General features: G+C 34.7%; 1 protein-coding gene across 2 annotated transcripts in view; it reads left to right on the top strand.

Annotated features, from left to right (window-relative positions):
* LOC112047942 (dual specificity tyrosine-phosphorylation-regulated kinase 2-like) overlaps nt 1–13,386 on the top strand; it is a 55,485-nt gene extending 42,099 nt beyond the window's left edge. For both annotated transcript variants that reach the window (XM_024085262.2, XM_024085261.2), the window contains exon 9: nt 8,451–13,386. In XM_024085262.2, the coding sequence (XP_023941030.1) occupies nt 8,451–8,640 (190 nt within the window). In that variant the 3' untranslated portion in view covers nt 8,641–13,386. The remainder of the gene's footprint in view (nt 1–8,450) is intronic.
* Nucleotides 13,387–14,069: the final 683 nt, after the last annotated feature.

Raw genomic sequence — 14,069 nt, 5'->3', positions numbered from 1 at the left:
TTCTCCTTTTATGAATTTTGTTAATAAAACCAAAACAAGTGCAAATAAAAACTTGCGCAACAAATTAAGTGGGTAGGTACATTCTCAATATAAGGCGGTCTGCGGTTCCCATAGTAAAATTCTCCTAAATTCTCATGTTGAGGTTTAATGAAATGTTTCATCATAATCCGTGCAGCACTTCGCAACGTTTTGTTATTAATCTACCGCGACGGGGTCATCAGTGGAACGAGCGAGCAAGATTTATCATCTCTACGAGTACATTAGCTAAATACAATTAACCTGTGACTTTGTAAAGTCCAGATAACTTTTCGTTGCGCTACAAATAGTAAAACTAAACATAATCTATATATTATGATAGATTTATAGACAGAAATAACAGAGGAAATCGAATGTAAGTTCGCGCATATCTTTGAATGTACTGAACTGATTTTATTGTTGTTTTCACATAAAGAATATGCAACAGTAGGTTTGTTTGCACACTTCTTTGGTATTTTCATATAAAAAAAAAACAGAATGTGCGCGAGTGATATTATAAGGGTTCCGTTTTTGTACTCCGTAGGTACGTTCGGAACCTTGATAAAAACAAAGTCTCGCGCTACATAATTAGGCTTTCTTTCATGCTGATTGGATGAAGAAGAAAAAAAAGATACTTATTTAATAAAACACTCTTTGTAAGCTGGGTTATTAAAACTTCAGTAGTCCTGAATCGATGGAAAGAAATCATTCATCATCATCATATCAGCCGATGGACGTCCACTGCAGGACATAGGCCTTTTGTAGGGACTTCCAAACATCACGATACTGAGCCATCTGCATCTAGCGAATCGCTGCGACTCGCTTGATGTCGTCAGTCCACCTGGTGGTGGGTCGACCAACACTGCGCTTTTTAGTGCGGGGTCACCATTCCAGCACCTTGGGACCCACGTCACTTCAGTTTCGCGAGTCGTTGAGCTATGTCGGATATTGTATGATAAGAAATTCATTAGAATGTTAAATTTTGTTGATAGTTTCTCAGTTTAATTTCCCTTTCACGGTCCTAATATGGCGACTGCCTGCAATACCTTCAAAGATACTTTACATTTGTATTACGAATAATTAATTACGCTTTCAAATCGCATACCTCCGCACCGTGTAATTGTGAGGGCAACAATTTACATAGAAAGGTAAAAGTTATGTTAACATTGCGAAAGTTTACTATTATTTCCGTATGTTTTGCTAAGTATATACGTATTCCTTGAAACATACTTTAACTGCTAACTGCAATACATAATACACAATAGTTTTTTCAACTGACTTAAAAAAAAAGGAAGCCTGTTTTCAGCCAGCGATTTTCTCAAAAAGTTGTGGTTTGAGATCCCGAATACCCATACTGACGAGTGACGACCTTCTTTTTTTTATACGGAATAAGCTCGCGCTTGACTGCGATCTCACCTGATGGTAAGTGTAGATGTGGCCTAAGGTGATACGCGCTTGCCTAGAAGATGCCTATTCACTCTCATCTTAAAAAATGCCCAAGTTGTAAGAATTAGGAAATACTGACTTCGGGAGAAGTTCCAAACCATAGCCATACGTATAAGAAACGAAGAAGCAAATCGCTTCGTACGAGTCCTGGGAATGTCAATGACGTAGGGATGGAAACCTACCCGGTGTCTTGCAGTGCGATGGTAAAAAGGAGACTTTCCTAAATAAACTATCTAATATCTATTTATAGGTAAAACTTATTTACTGCATCGTCACATAACAGGTGATTTCAGAAACAAACGATCAATTAATTATAGTCAGTTAAAAAACAAAAACATATTTGTGTTAAGTTGACTCAAGCACGAGCTAACAGTTAAGAAAAATTTTAATAGCTTAAAATCCGTATAAAACACCATAATAAATCAGCTTGACAATCAAAACTTGAAATAAGTGCTGCGGTAATGCTGTATAAATTCCGCTGTGAATATAAATCTTTATAATACATTATTTGGTCTAAATACCTTACCTTACTTACCAGCTTTAAAGTAAGTTAATTACTGCAAACTGCAGTAATTTATTTCATATTTAGGTAGTTATTGCTAGCACTAGCAGCTTTGCGGTTTTTTCCGCGTATTTTCCATTCCCATGGGAATACTCTTATATGTATAAAAAAGACCATGTTATTGGCTGGTAACTGAGCTTTACATTGGTGAGAGGGTTTTTAATGGTATGCGGTATGCGCGGTGTATTTACAAAACGGAGGTCCTGGGTTCGATCCCCGGCTGGGCAGAATGAGATTTTCTTAATTGGTCCAGGTCTGGCTGGTGGGAGGCTTCGGCCGTGGCTAGTTACCACCCTACCGGCAAAGACGTACCGCCAAGCGATTTAGCGTTCCGGTATGATGTCATGTAGAAACCGAAAGGAGTGTGGATTTTCATCCTCCTCCTAACAAGTTAGCCCGTTTCCATCTTAGACTGCATCATCACTTACCATCAGGTGAGATTGTAGTCAAGGGCTAACTTGTAAAGAATTTAAAAAAAAATAAACATGAAAGTGTAACTAACAAACAAACTCACATTCAAACGTGAATACTGAAAATGTTTGCTCTATGCCAGCTTGCAGACTAAAACTTCAATAAGATGAGATAGCCTACATCATTTTTTATCTACTAGCGGACGTCCGCGACTTCGTCCGCCCTTAGACCTCTTTAATCCAGCCCTTACATATTGCTTTAAAAATGGAGTAACTTCTCCCGTTTTCCCAACTTTTCCCTTCACTGCTCTGCTCCCACTGATCGTAGCGTAATGAAAAGTATACTATAACCTGCCCAGGAGTATGAAGAATAATTGTACCAAGTTTCGTTAAAATCCGTCGAGAAGTTTTTGTTTCTATAACGAACATACAGACAGACAAAAATTTTACTGATTGCATTTTTGGCATCAGTATCGATCACTTATCACCCCCAGATAGTTATTTTGGAAATATATTTTATGTACAGAATTGACCTCTCTACAGATTTATTATAAGTATCGTTTGGTGGTGTTTCTTACACTAGTTTGACTAGATTTTTATGAAATTTTATGCCTTAATGTTTGGTTGTCCCTTACAAATTTTAATTTAAATATTAAATGTTTTTTTAAAGAAGCAGAGTGCTGTGCTTTACTGTATTATCCGACTGCCAAGAAGGGTTATTATAAAATAAATTACCGACAACCACAATTCAATTATCTCATTAAATGATCGCAGCTGGTTCATGAAATGTGTGGAGCATTGTTGGCACCATTCCACACGAATGTAAATGTAACAACTGTAGTGATTCAAAATACTAAGAAACTCTTTTAAGCTATTGCATAGGTTCTATCTTTTTATTATTTTACATGTATTGTAAAATAAATCGAGAATAAATAAGTCGAGACGCATTTACTCAAATACTTACCTACGATACCTACGAATACCTATGAAAAATTTAATAAGTGGAGAAATCAACAACGAATGGATTCACTTACGAAAGGAGTTTTTTAAACTATTATCTCCCACATTTACAGTAGTCGGAAATTATGTTACCGGGTAAAAGCATCTCCCTTAACATCCAAAATTGTAGACTTTGTACTTTTAATTTTCAATTAAAATAAATCATTGAATATTGTACTAAACTATTTTATTTTCTCGCGATCGTAGTGAAAAGCAGAGTGTAACACGTGGGGCTAAACCCATTATAAACTCGGGTTCTATTTAGGCGGCCCTCGCCTTACGTCTCGGGCCCTAAAAATACCTCGTATATAATGGGTCTTTTTAGCCCCTTGTATAACAAGCTACTATTAAACAATATTAACTTTTTATTTATTAAATAAAAGAAAAATTTGTTTTCTTATCGGTCAACACGCTCAAAAAGAGTAACTTGAATTAATATCAAAGATAAAGAAATACTGCATGAATAAAATAAAAAATAAATAATTATAATTGCATAAGTTGATACAAAAAATATATACGGTCGAATTGAGAAACCTCCTCCTTTTTTTGAAGTCGGTTAAAAATGCTACGCAATAGCTTTACCGCGGCAGTCACCGAGTGCCACACGTCTTTTTTTTTATTAATCCCTGCCGCAAAAAGTAGGGTGGTGTTATAAGTTAACGTCGATGTGTGTGTGTGTGTTTGTGTGTACTGTATGTTTGTTTGTCTGTGGCATCGTAGCTCTGAAACGGATGTACCGATTTGGATACGGTTTTTTTCATTTGAAAGCCAGTGGGCCCAGTTGGCGGGTGGGTTCTATATTAAATTCTTTAACGACCACTATCAGATAATTCGAGACAAGGGGTTGTAACATCACAAACTTTCCAGCTCCCGAGGGAATTTTACGGAAAATTTATTAGAAAAAAGAAAAGCTCAGTGTTATAAAGCCTCAACCAGGTGTCGAACCCGGGACCTCGTGCCAAAGTCACACAGGTTAACCTCTAGACTAACGTGGCAGTTATACGACACGTCGATTCTCTTCCTACAAACGCTAACGCTTCGAAATCTAACAAATGTATGGGAATGACAGAACCGATCGATAACTTAATCACGTGACCTGTCAATAAGGAATAGTATTCCAATACATTTGTTTATTTTCGAAGCATTTGCGATTGTAGAAAGAGATTCGACGTGTCTCATGGCTACAGAGCATATAGACAAATCTGCGGGCTGCTACTAGTTTAATGATTAATATGGATTTGTCGGTTTATTTATAAATGTGCATTAAATGAGCTTAGCTTCAGAATCTAGACCAGCCTGGAACAGTACCACCTTGATCTAGATATGAACTGGTCAGCGGTCGGTGACCCTACTGTCACTTTTGTATACAGGGCCTTTGAGCTTTTAGACATGGACAATATTTTGAGGCAAAACTTCCATCTATACTTATAATAAATCTGTAGAGAGGTAAATTCTGTACATGAAATATATTTCCAAAATAGCTGTCAGGGGGTGATTAGTGGTCGATACTGATGCCAAAAATGCAATCAGTAAAATTTTTGTCTGTCTGTCTGTCTGTATGTTCTTTATAGAAACAAAAGCTAATCGACGGATTTTAACGAAACTTGGTACAATTATTCTTCATACTTCTGGGCAGGTTATAGTATACTTTTCATCACGCTATGATCAATAGGAGCAGAGCAGTGAATCGAAATGTTGGGAAAACGGGAGAAGTTACTCAATTTTTTAAGCTTCCGTCGCGTGGTATGTTCGTTAAAGGAACAAAAACTACTCGACGGATTTTAACAAAACTTGGTACAATTATTTTTCATATTTCTGGGCAGGTTATAGTATACTTTTCATCACGCTACGATCAATAGGAACAGAGCAGTGAAGGGAAATGTTGAGAAAACGAGGGAAGATACTCCATTTTTTAAGCTTCCGTCGCCGTCGCGTGGTAGGGTAGGGGTAGGGTAGGGTTAGGGTAGTGGTAGGGTAGTGGTAGGGTAAGCATAGGGTAGGGGTAGGGTAGGGTATGGTCGGGGTAGAGTAGGGGTAGGGTAGTAGTAGGGTTCACGCGGACGAAGTCGCGGGCGTCCGCTAGTATATAATAATTAGGTAATTACTAGCAAACGCCTCGCGGTTTCGTTCGAATAGTTCTCATTCCCGTGGGTATGCGAGGATAAAAATATACAGCTTATGTCATTAGTAAAAAATCGGTCGAGCAGTTTTTGAGTTAAATCGTAACAAACAAACAAAAAATAAAAACTTACCTCTTTCTAAATTGTTATAAATGAAAAAAACAAGATAAGTGTTTTTTCATTTTGTATAGTTTACTTAGCGAACACTTGTAAAACCCTTAAAATGGGGGATGCTTGAAAAAGTAATTCCAAGTATTCCAAATGCAGCCAGTATTCTTGCCACCATTCCACGTGGGCAAGATTTGTATAGTTATTAGGATAAGTTAGCTTAAGTTCCATATTGTATTATTTCTCAATTAGTATGGTCACAGATAACATATGTACAACTATGGTGAACCAAAAAATACATTAATGTGGGTAAAATTTCAGTTGGAAATAACAAGTAAAAATTAATCGGCAGGCAATCTTAATCTAAACAATTATGAATTAAAATCTAAATGCTCAAAACCCATCAAGCTACATTTAAATCCTCGTAAGTTTAATTTTAAAGTTTCGACTTATCATAATCGTTTCAAAAGTACAATTATAAACTAAGCATAATTGAAATAAATGATTTTTGACTCAGACTTCCCGAAAAACTTAATCACCTTTCGACAGTTAGGTTAAAATAGTAGATTGTTATACAAGGGGCTAAAAAGACCCATTATATACGAGGTATTTTTAGGGCCTGAGACGTAAGTCGAGGGCCGCCTAAATAGAAACCGAGTATATAATGGGTTTAGCCCCACGTGTTACACTCTGCTTTTCACTACGATTGCGAGAAAATAAAATAGTTTAGTTCAATATTCAATGATTTATTTAATTGAAAATTAAATGTACGAAGTCTTTTACAATTTTGGATATTATGGGAGAGGCTTTTACCCGGTAACATAATTTCCGACTACTGTGAAGATGAATAATGACTATGTAAGGTAAACGTGGGAGATAATAGTTTAAAAAACTCCTTTCGTAAGTGAATCCATTTGTTGTTGTTTTCTTCACTTATTAAATTTTTCGTAGGTAAGTATTTAAGTAAATACGTCTGGACTTTGATGGTAACAGATTGAAAATTTCATCCATCTCCAAATTAGGATCACCATTCTCAGTAGATGAAGACACCAATAACAATTAATGTTGAAATATATGAAAGTTACGGTCACAAATTTACAATTATTTTCTGAAACAAATCAAGTATGTATTATTTGTTTTTTTTAATTCTCGCTTTTTAATTTTATTTTTTTCACATGAGAAAAAGGCAAAGGTATTACACCGTAAAGGATGTCCCATGTCTTCAATAAAAATTAAATAAAAAAAATGAACGCATTCCACAGACAAGAACGCTGCATTTATTTCCAATTTAAAGTTTTTTATTTATTTTTCAAAACAATCAGAGCCTTACCTATAATGATTCAATTTTCGAATAAAACCTCCTCCGTTTTATAGTAGGCTAGTACTCGTAACAGACAAGAATTAAAAAAACAAAATTACTTTAGCCCCTAGAGGCTAATATGCTTTTTTAGCCCCGCTGTGGAGTGGTAATATGACAGAGTTTTTGAGCAAGAGTAGTGAAAAAAATATTTTCATTGAAAAAATACATTCTACAAAGCTCTATGGTAACACCAAAGCTCAGCCCTGTATAAGGCAACGCATACGTTATCATACACTTAAGATATCACGCAAGAAAAATAATAATTTGTTACCAAGTTACAATTATAAAATCAGAAAATAACCTTCGTGTACAAGTAACAACTGCATTCTAATGTTGCACAATTAATAATCTCGTATTTGCATTAATATGAACTTCCTTCGACAAGAACTAGAAACAATTACAAATTCTAGATTAGATACATTTAGGTACTAATTGGTGCTGTTGCGTTCTATATTTATTTAAACTACGACTCCTCTGGTGTAACTGCCAGTGGCGGATTTGCAAATTTGCCGCCAGTAGGCTATTGAATTTTTGCAGCCTCTACTGAACTGTGAAATTCGATAGGTATTCTAGTTCGCAATAGGCTACTCGCCTGCTATACAAACCTAAGAAGATTTTTGAAAACAGGCAGTTTAGATGGCTACAAACTCTAATCACATTTTTATTTATGAAAATAATCTCGTAATTGTAATATTTTTATAAAAAAAAATTGTATTTTTATCACATCATCGCAAACACCAATCATAAACTGTAACGTCATTCGCTACAAGGCATCGGCTTGTGATAGGCACTTGCGGTGACGTGATATATCACATCACTGCAAACGCCAATCACGCTGTTATCTCTATTAATGACGTCACTTGCTAATGTGTTGTGTTTCGGCGGCAAAAAATTTTCGTAGATATTTTTGATTTATATTATTTTTTTTACTGGTTATTATTGACGGGACAAAATAAAATATAGCTTAGAATACTTCCATAATTCAGTTTAAAGTTTTGTTTACAAAAGAGGCAAGTAGCCTATTGCCTTATATCGTTTCAATAAAATTTCAAGTTTTAATATTTTAATATAGGACGTCCAGGACTGAAATATTGAAATTATCTTTACATTTTCTTTATTTCTATAGAAGAAAAAGTTTTTTGGGTCAAATTTGCCGCCCCCTTAAATCTGCCGCCCTAGGCTCCAGCCTACTTAGCCACTGTAAACCACCACTGGTTTGGTTTTCTACAGATTTTATATTTAAGACTTTATATTTTCGACATTAGCTCAGGTCTTGCGTCATGCGGTATACCCGACTTCCAAGTTAGTCTGCTTAAAAGGCATCATAACGTCACATTAAAGTGTGATCGCAGTAAAGGACTAACTTGTTGCATAAGAAGGAAATGCACTTAAGCGCTAAAACATATATTAAAAAGCGAACTTCTTTTCAGATGGGACCCAAAACGACGCATCACACCCACGGAGGCGACACGTCACGAGTTCGTAATTGGATGTGCACTTGGTTCGACGCCATCGGCAATGCTCGCGCTACCTCGTCTTCCTCCCCCGAGGCCCACGAGGACTGCCTTGCTGCACTCCCAGTCCGCGGGAGACGTCGCCGCCATGCTAGGCCGAGCGTGACCTAAGGACAGCTGAGTTAGAATCGGTTCTGGTGACCTTCCTTAGTCTTTCGTTTTAGTTTGGTCAACCTCAGATCTTCCATGACTTTAAGGTTAATTTTAATACTTGCGAAATCCTGGTCAGAATTTCTTAGTTAGTCGTTTTAATAAAACTACTCATTAATTACTTTTGATTGGTTGAGAACCTTGAATAGTTGTGGCATAAGTTTTCGTTGATCACGTTTTCGCAATTAATAGAATGGAGCTTCAACAAAATTTTATTCTAATTGAATTTTTACTAATATACCTAACTGGTCGACAATTTGACCAGAATTTCGCCTCTGTTTGATAGATTGAACGAGGACAATTTTGCAGTTATTTTTTTTATATTCTGTATCTTTCTAAAAATGGCTTGCATACATAATTAATTCTTTTGCGAATTGGCGAACGGCGCTCGGTTTTGAAACAGCGCAGGACCAATAAAACGCATATGTATCATGTCTTCATAACACCATCTACGTAGAGAAACTTTAAAAATTTAATCTAAATCTCTTGCGAATTAGTAACTGTAAGTTGGCTTGAAATGTTATGTGCAAGACAACGATAATGTAATAGCACATCTGATTGAAATGTTAGTTCTAAACAAAAAGTTAATGTAGTTAAATTACTTGGATTGAAATCAGATCATAATGTAGTGTCGTGTGTTTCTATTTGTAAGAGAATTTCCAAATCGTACGAACTTGATGTTACATACTTATTGTTAAGATGCATGTTACACTATATATCTACTCCAAAATAGATTTGGAATGTACCTACTTTGAAGTGATGTGAGCATTTGGAGATTGAGCAATGCAACGTTCTGTTATGTTCTACCTTCCTGGTGATATGATCTGATATATTGTTCTACGCGCTATTAGATAGGCCATCAGTTCTGTGCTAGTTGTTGCAATCTTGAATTTACTCACTCGCAACACTCAAGTCATATGGAATATTTCTTGCTAAATTGCCAATATATCCGGTATTTTTTCTATCGTTACTTTTTTTCGAGATGTCGCGAATGTTATCTGCTAAGTAATAATTTACATGAGGAGTTTTAGTAACCCTAGACATTGCGTAACACAGCAGACCAGTTTTGAAACTACCGACCTAAATTGTGGTTATACTTGTAAAGACTAATTTCATTGGTATTACCGCTAAGTGCTATTCGTTTTGTGAACGGAGGAAATCTTGGTTTAAAATTATATGTGCCAAATTCTGCATCTAGACCAATACCATTTTATTATTTCTTTAGTCCTTTTATAACGGTCTAATGGTTATTCAAGTTAAGCACTACATACGATTTGTCTTGTTTTATCATGTAATCGTTACGTAATATCCATATTCATCTGAGATATAATAAAATATGGGACTGAGCTTAGTCATTTGCCACGTTATTATTTCGTTCTAAATATGGTAACGTGTATTTCGTTAGTAAATATAAGATATAAGTGTGTTTATCAGGTCTATCAAATATAATGAAATTACTAAGTGACGACATCGAACAAATCAATATACCTATCGATACTCAAAGGTTACTTTGGGCGTTTAAATTTTGATTAAGTATTAAGTAATTTTTAGATTAGACACGGAGATCGACGTGGGCAGATTACTATCAGCACTCAGCACTCTAGGCTTACTCGTATAGGACGTTGTATTGGTAACTCAGTGGGGAGGTTAAGAGAAAGATAAGCGCTGAACATCTTTGGCAAAAGGTTTATAAAGGTCAGGTCAGAGGAATTTAAATATTTGTCATGCGGGCGTGGTCGGTGAACTTTCTTAAAAAATATTTCCTGATTACGACACTTACAAGTAACTTCGACGTGAATGTATTTGATGGATTACACCAAATCCTAAATCGAAGTAATTCATGTTTTTGACGTGCTTTTCTTTTACTGTTGTTTTGTTGGTTGATAAGTCTATCTAGACGTTGATACGAAGATATTTGAATAGACGACTCAAACTGGTCATTGGTAAACTAATAGTAAATATTTTTAGCTTTTCTGTTTTATTAGTATTGGTGGCCTGATATATTTCATAGTTCAGAAAAGAATTTCTTTCCTCTTGACATGGACTTCGATCTCTTTCCTTAAAAATAGCTGATGTTTTTTATTCTTCAAAATGTTCAGTAAAATTTCGATGCGCTAACAATGAAAAGTTCAAAATGGACGGATTACGAGTTTATCGCGATTATTAGAAAGCACACACCCATATCTATCTTAATATTATCATTAATGAATTATATTTATTATATATTATATATGTATATTGTATATATAAGGTAACATCGACTGAATTATAGTACAACATATTGTATACGTCATATATCATATCAAAATTATTTATCAGTTCGAATCATTGAAAGTAATAGAAATTTCACGTATCTACGTTTTTTTGCAGTCGTTTTAATCAGTGACATTTGATCAAGTATAAGTGCATAAGTGATGGAAAGTGCTTAAAATTGACAATTTACTTAAGCGATTCCTTGACATATAGGTTATTAACTGGATGAAACAATGCTGCCTGTAGCCGCGTATCACACATTCGTAGATTTGTTTTCATAGTTACATTAATAAAACACTCTTATTTGACTTTCATGACTTTGAATAAATCTTTTGATCACTCGCTTCTTAATTTAGTTCAGGCGAGTTCGGTAAGTTGTTACATAATGTTTTCGTGAATTAATTAGTAACAAAAATCTCAATTTAGGTTATATTCATCATGAAACTCAACGCTAAGCAGTCTAACTAATTACATTATTTTCTCCTTTTGATAAACTGCAAATATCTTCTACAAATAAGTTCAACGTCCACTGATTTAAAAGACGGTTGACGTGTAGCTTTATGATGTTTACACTCATTCTAGTTGTAATCTCATAGATTTTCGACTTGTAACTCTTACTGGCGAAGTTTTCTGGGTGGTTAAGTCTACTATTACAACTATTTGCTTTAAATATGAGCTAATAATTACTGTAGGTGTTTACAGTAATTCAATTCAGTCCCTTAAAACAACCTTGCAATTCGAAAGATCGTATAATTTCTAATCCTACATAAAAAAATATTGCCATGACATTAATGTTTTACGCTTTGAGAGAACGGATGTAAATCCAACAAAACAGAATTGTCACTGTTAATTATTTGAATAATTGACATAAACAGTTAATTTGCTCACAAAAATAGCCGAAACTACAGACCACAATATTATTCTGTTTAAGTGCTTGTATCAAACTACTCATAGGATTTGTATTTAGTTGGTTTTTCCCGCAGTTAAGCCACCAAATACCTCCCAATTAGAATACTTAAAACGAATGGAATAGGTGCTATTGGTGTAAATACCTGGACATTCGTACACCCTGTGAACTTTGCCCGTAACATTCATAATAATGAACGTTTAGGAGATGTGATTGTGTAGGTTTTTTAATCGTAGGTTATTAGATAGACAATACTAAACCAGATTACTAAACTGTAGTTTTAAGATTCTCAAAGTGTAGATTTGATAAATGTTAGCTAAATATCTTAATATAGGCGCGATTAATACTAATTCTAATCTCGGTTGCCAAAGTTTCGTAAGTCCGTACTAATTAATATCGTTAAGAAATAGGTAACAATTCTGATGCATAAATTCCTAGATACAGTAAGATGGAGGCTTTTCTAGTTCCTCGATATAATAGGAGTCTAGTTCCTCGAACCTGCGACAGTGACGTCAAATTGCATAATTTGGTGTAATATGACAAATTGACGTAACTACAAAGATTTAACTTTTAATTAATTCAAACTTCATGGTTTACTGAAGTGTTACGAGGTTTACGCCATCAGAATTGATATCATTAATAAATAAGCATAGTTTGTTTTAAGTAGGAAATCTCGCTTGTTAAGAACTTTGATATCAAACGATCAAATGTTAAGAACAGCTGTATCTCAAAATATAAAGACTTAATAATACATTTCCAGTTATAATTACTTCTCTGATCGATAGTTTTCTCGCTAGGAATTTATTTTAATTTAATATATTCGTTTGAAGTAATTGAGTGATATCATTAGTATTATAAATCAATTGTCCGGAGACCAGGTCTCGCGAATCCATTTCATACGGGGTTATTAAAATAAAATAATAATGATGAATTGTCTCATAATGTGACATCCTTAATCATTTGTACGAGTGTCTAAAAAATGCTTTTCTTCATACATACAGGTATCTCGATTAATCGAATCTGAACTGTAAAATGGTAACGGAGAACCCCTGTGTTATCCTGCCACAGGAATTTAGTCTAGCAACAATCGTGTAATAAAGACGACCCCCCACCCACGCGGATTCGTACGAGGACATCATTGCACCTATGATGGGGAGTGATCTCACTCAGCCCACCTACTCATCGGTTCCAACGTCCCTTTTTCATGACACCCATAGTTTGTTTATTGCATATCTAAGAGTACAATGGATCATTACCATCAATTTTGAATGTAAAAATCGTTTCTTTTTGCACCAAAGTTACAGTTTTAGCTTTTTACGCTTTCATAAAATTGCCAAATCTAAAGTATTTACGTACCAAGTAAGCCTTGCGTAGTGTTTATTATATAGGTGTCTATAATTCCTTAGACGTGTAAATATTCTGAGCGTAGTAGACTGTATGTAGGCGAAGCCAAACTGTGAAATGTAATTTATTATTAATACTTTTGTTAGTGTCCGTTTTCACTAATACATATCGACAAATGCGATCGCAATCTCGAAGTCTCGAAGATTTAGGACTTATTGATTAACTTTTTTTTAATTATAAGTATTGCATAGTTATATATTTTTTCAATAAATATGTATAGGGTATTTGCGATTGTCAATCAAGTTTTCTATGATCATGTGATTATGTAATACTAATTCTTTTGTGCTCAGAGACTTCATAGTGCCCATTGTACTTTTTGCTACGCTAATATTCCTAGCAAATAATATACTTTATTTATTTGATATTTTACCTACATAACTAAGGACATGAGTATAATTAATGTCTTAACACATTTAAGGTTGATGATCTTGTATTATTGGTAATAATACAAGATCATCTATTTTAAATTTTACTTTGTGCGTCGAGAGCGTTAGCGCGAAGTACAGTAAGTAGGATAGCAATTTGATTAATAATCAATTATTGCAAACTAACTTTGCTCGCTTGATAAATATCGTATCATAATTATCATATCATTAACGTATTTTAGTTGTAAATCACTAGACTTATATGACACTTGTCTAATATGAAACGATAGTGAAAACGGACCTTAAACGTGTACTAAACATTACTGAAACTGGACAGGGTACTTTCAATCGGCTATGGCTTGAAATGTACGTGCACACCTACTTACTTTTCTAGCTCTTATTTTAATAGAAATAGAGTTCATTGTATTTTAAATTTAACTATGGCGCTAGATGACG

This window comes from Bicyclus anynana, chromosome 3 (genome assembly GCF_947172395.1).
Source record: "Bicyclus anynana chromosome 3, ilBicAnyn1.1, whole genome shotgun sequence".
Lineage (NCBI taxonomy): Eukaryota > Metazoa > Arthropoda > Insecta > Lepidoptera > Nymphalidae > Bicyclus > Bicyclus anynana.
Note: the sequence above shows the minus strand (reverse complement) of the source record. Positions and strands in the feature narration are given on the sequence as shown.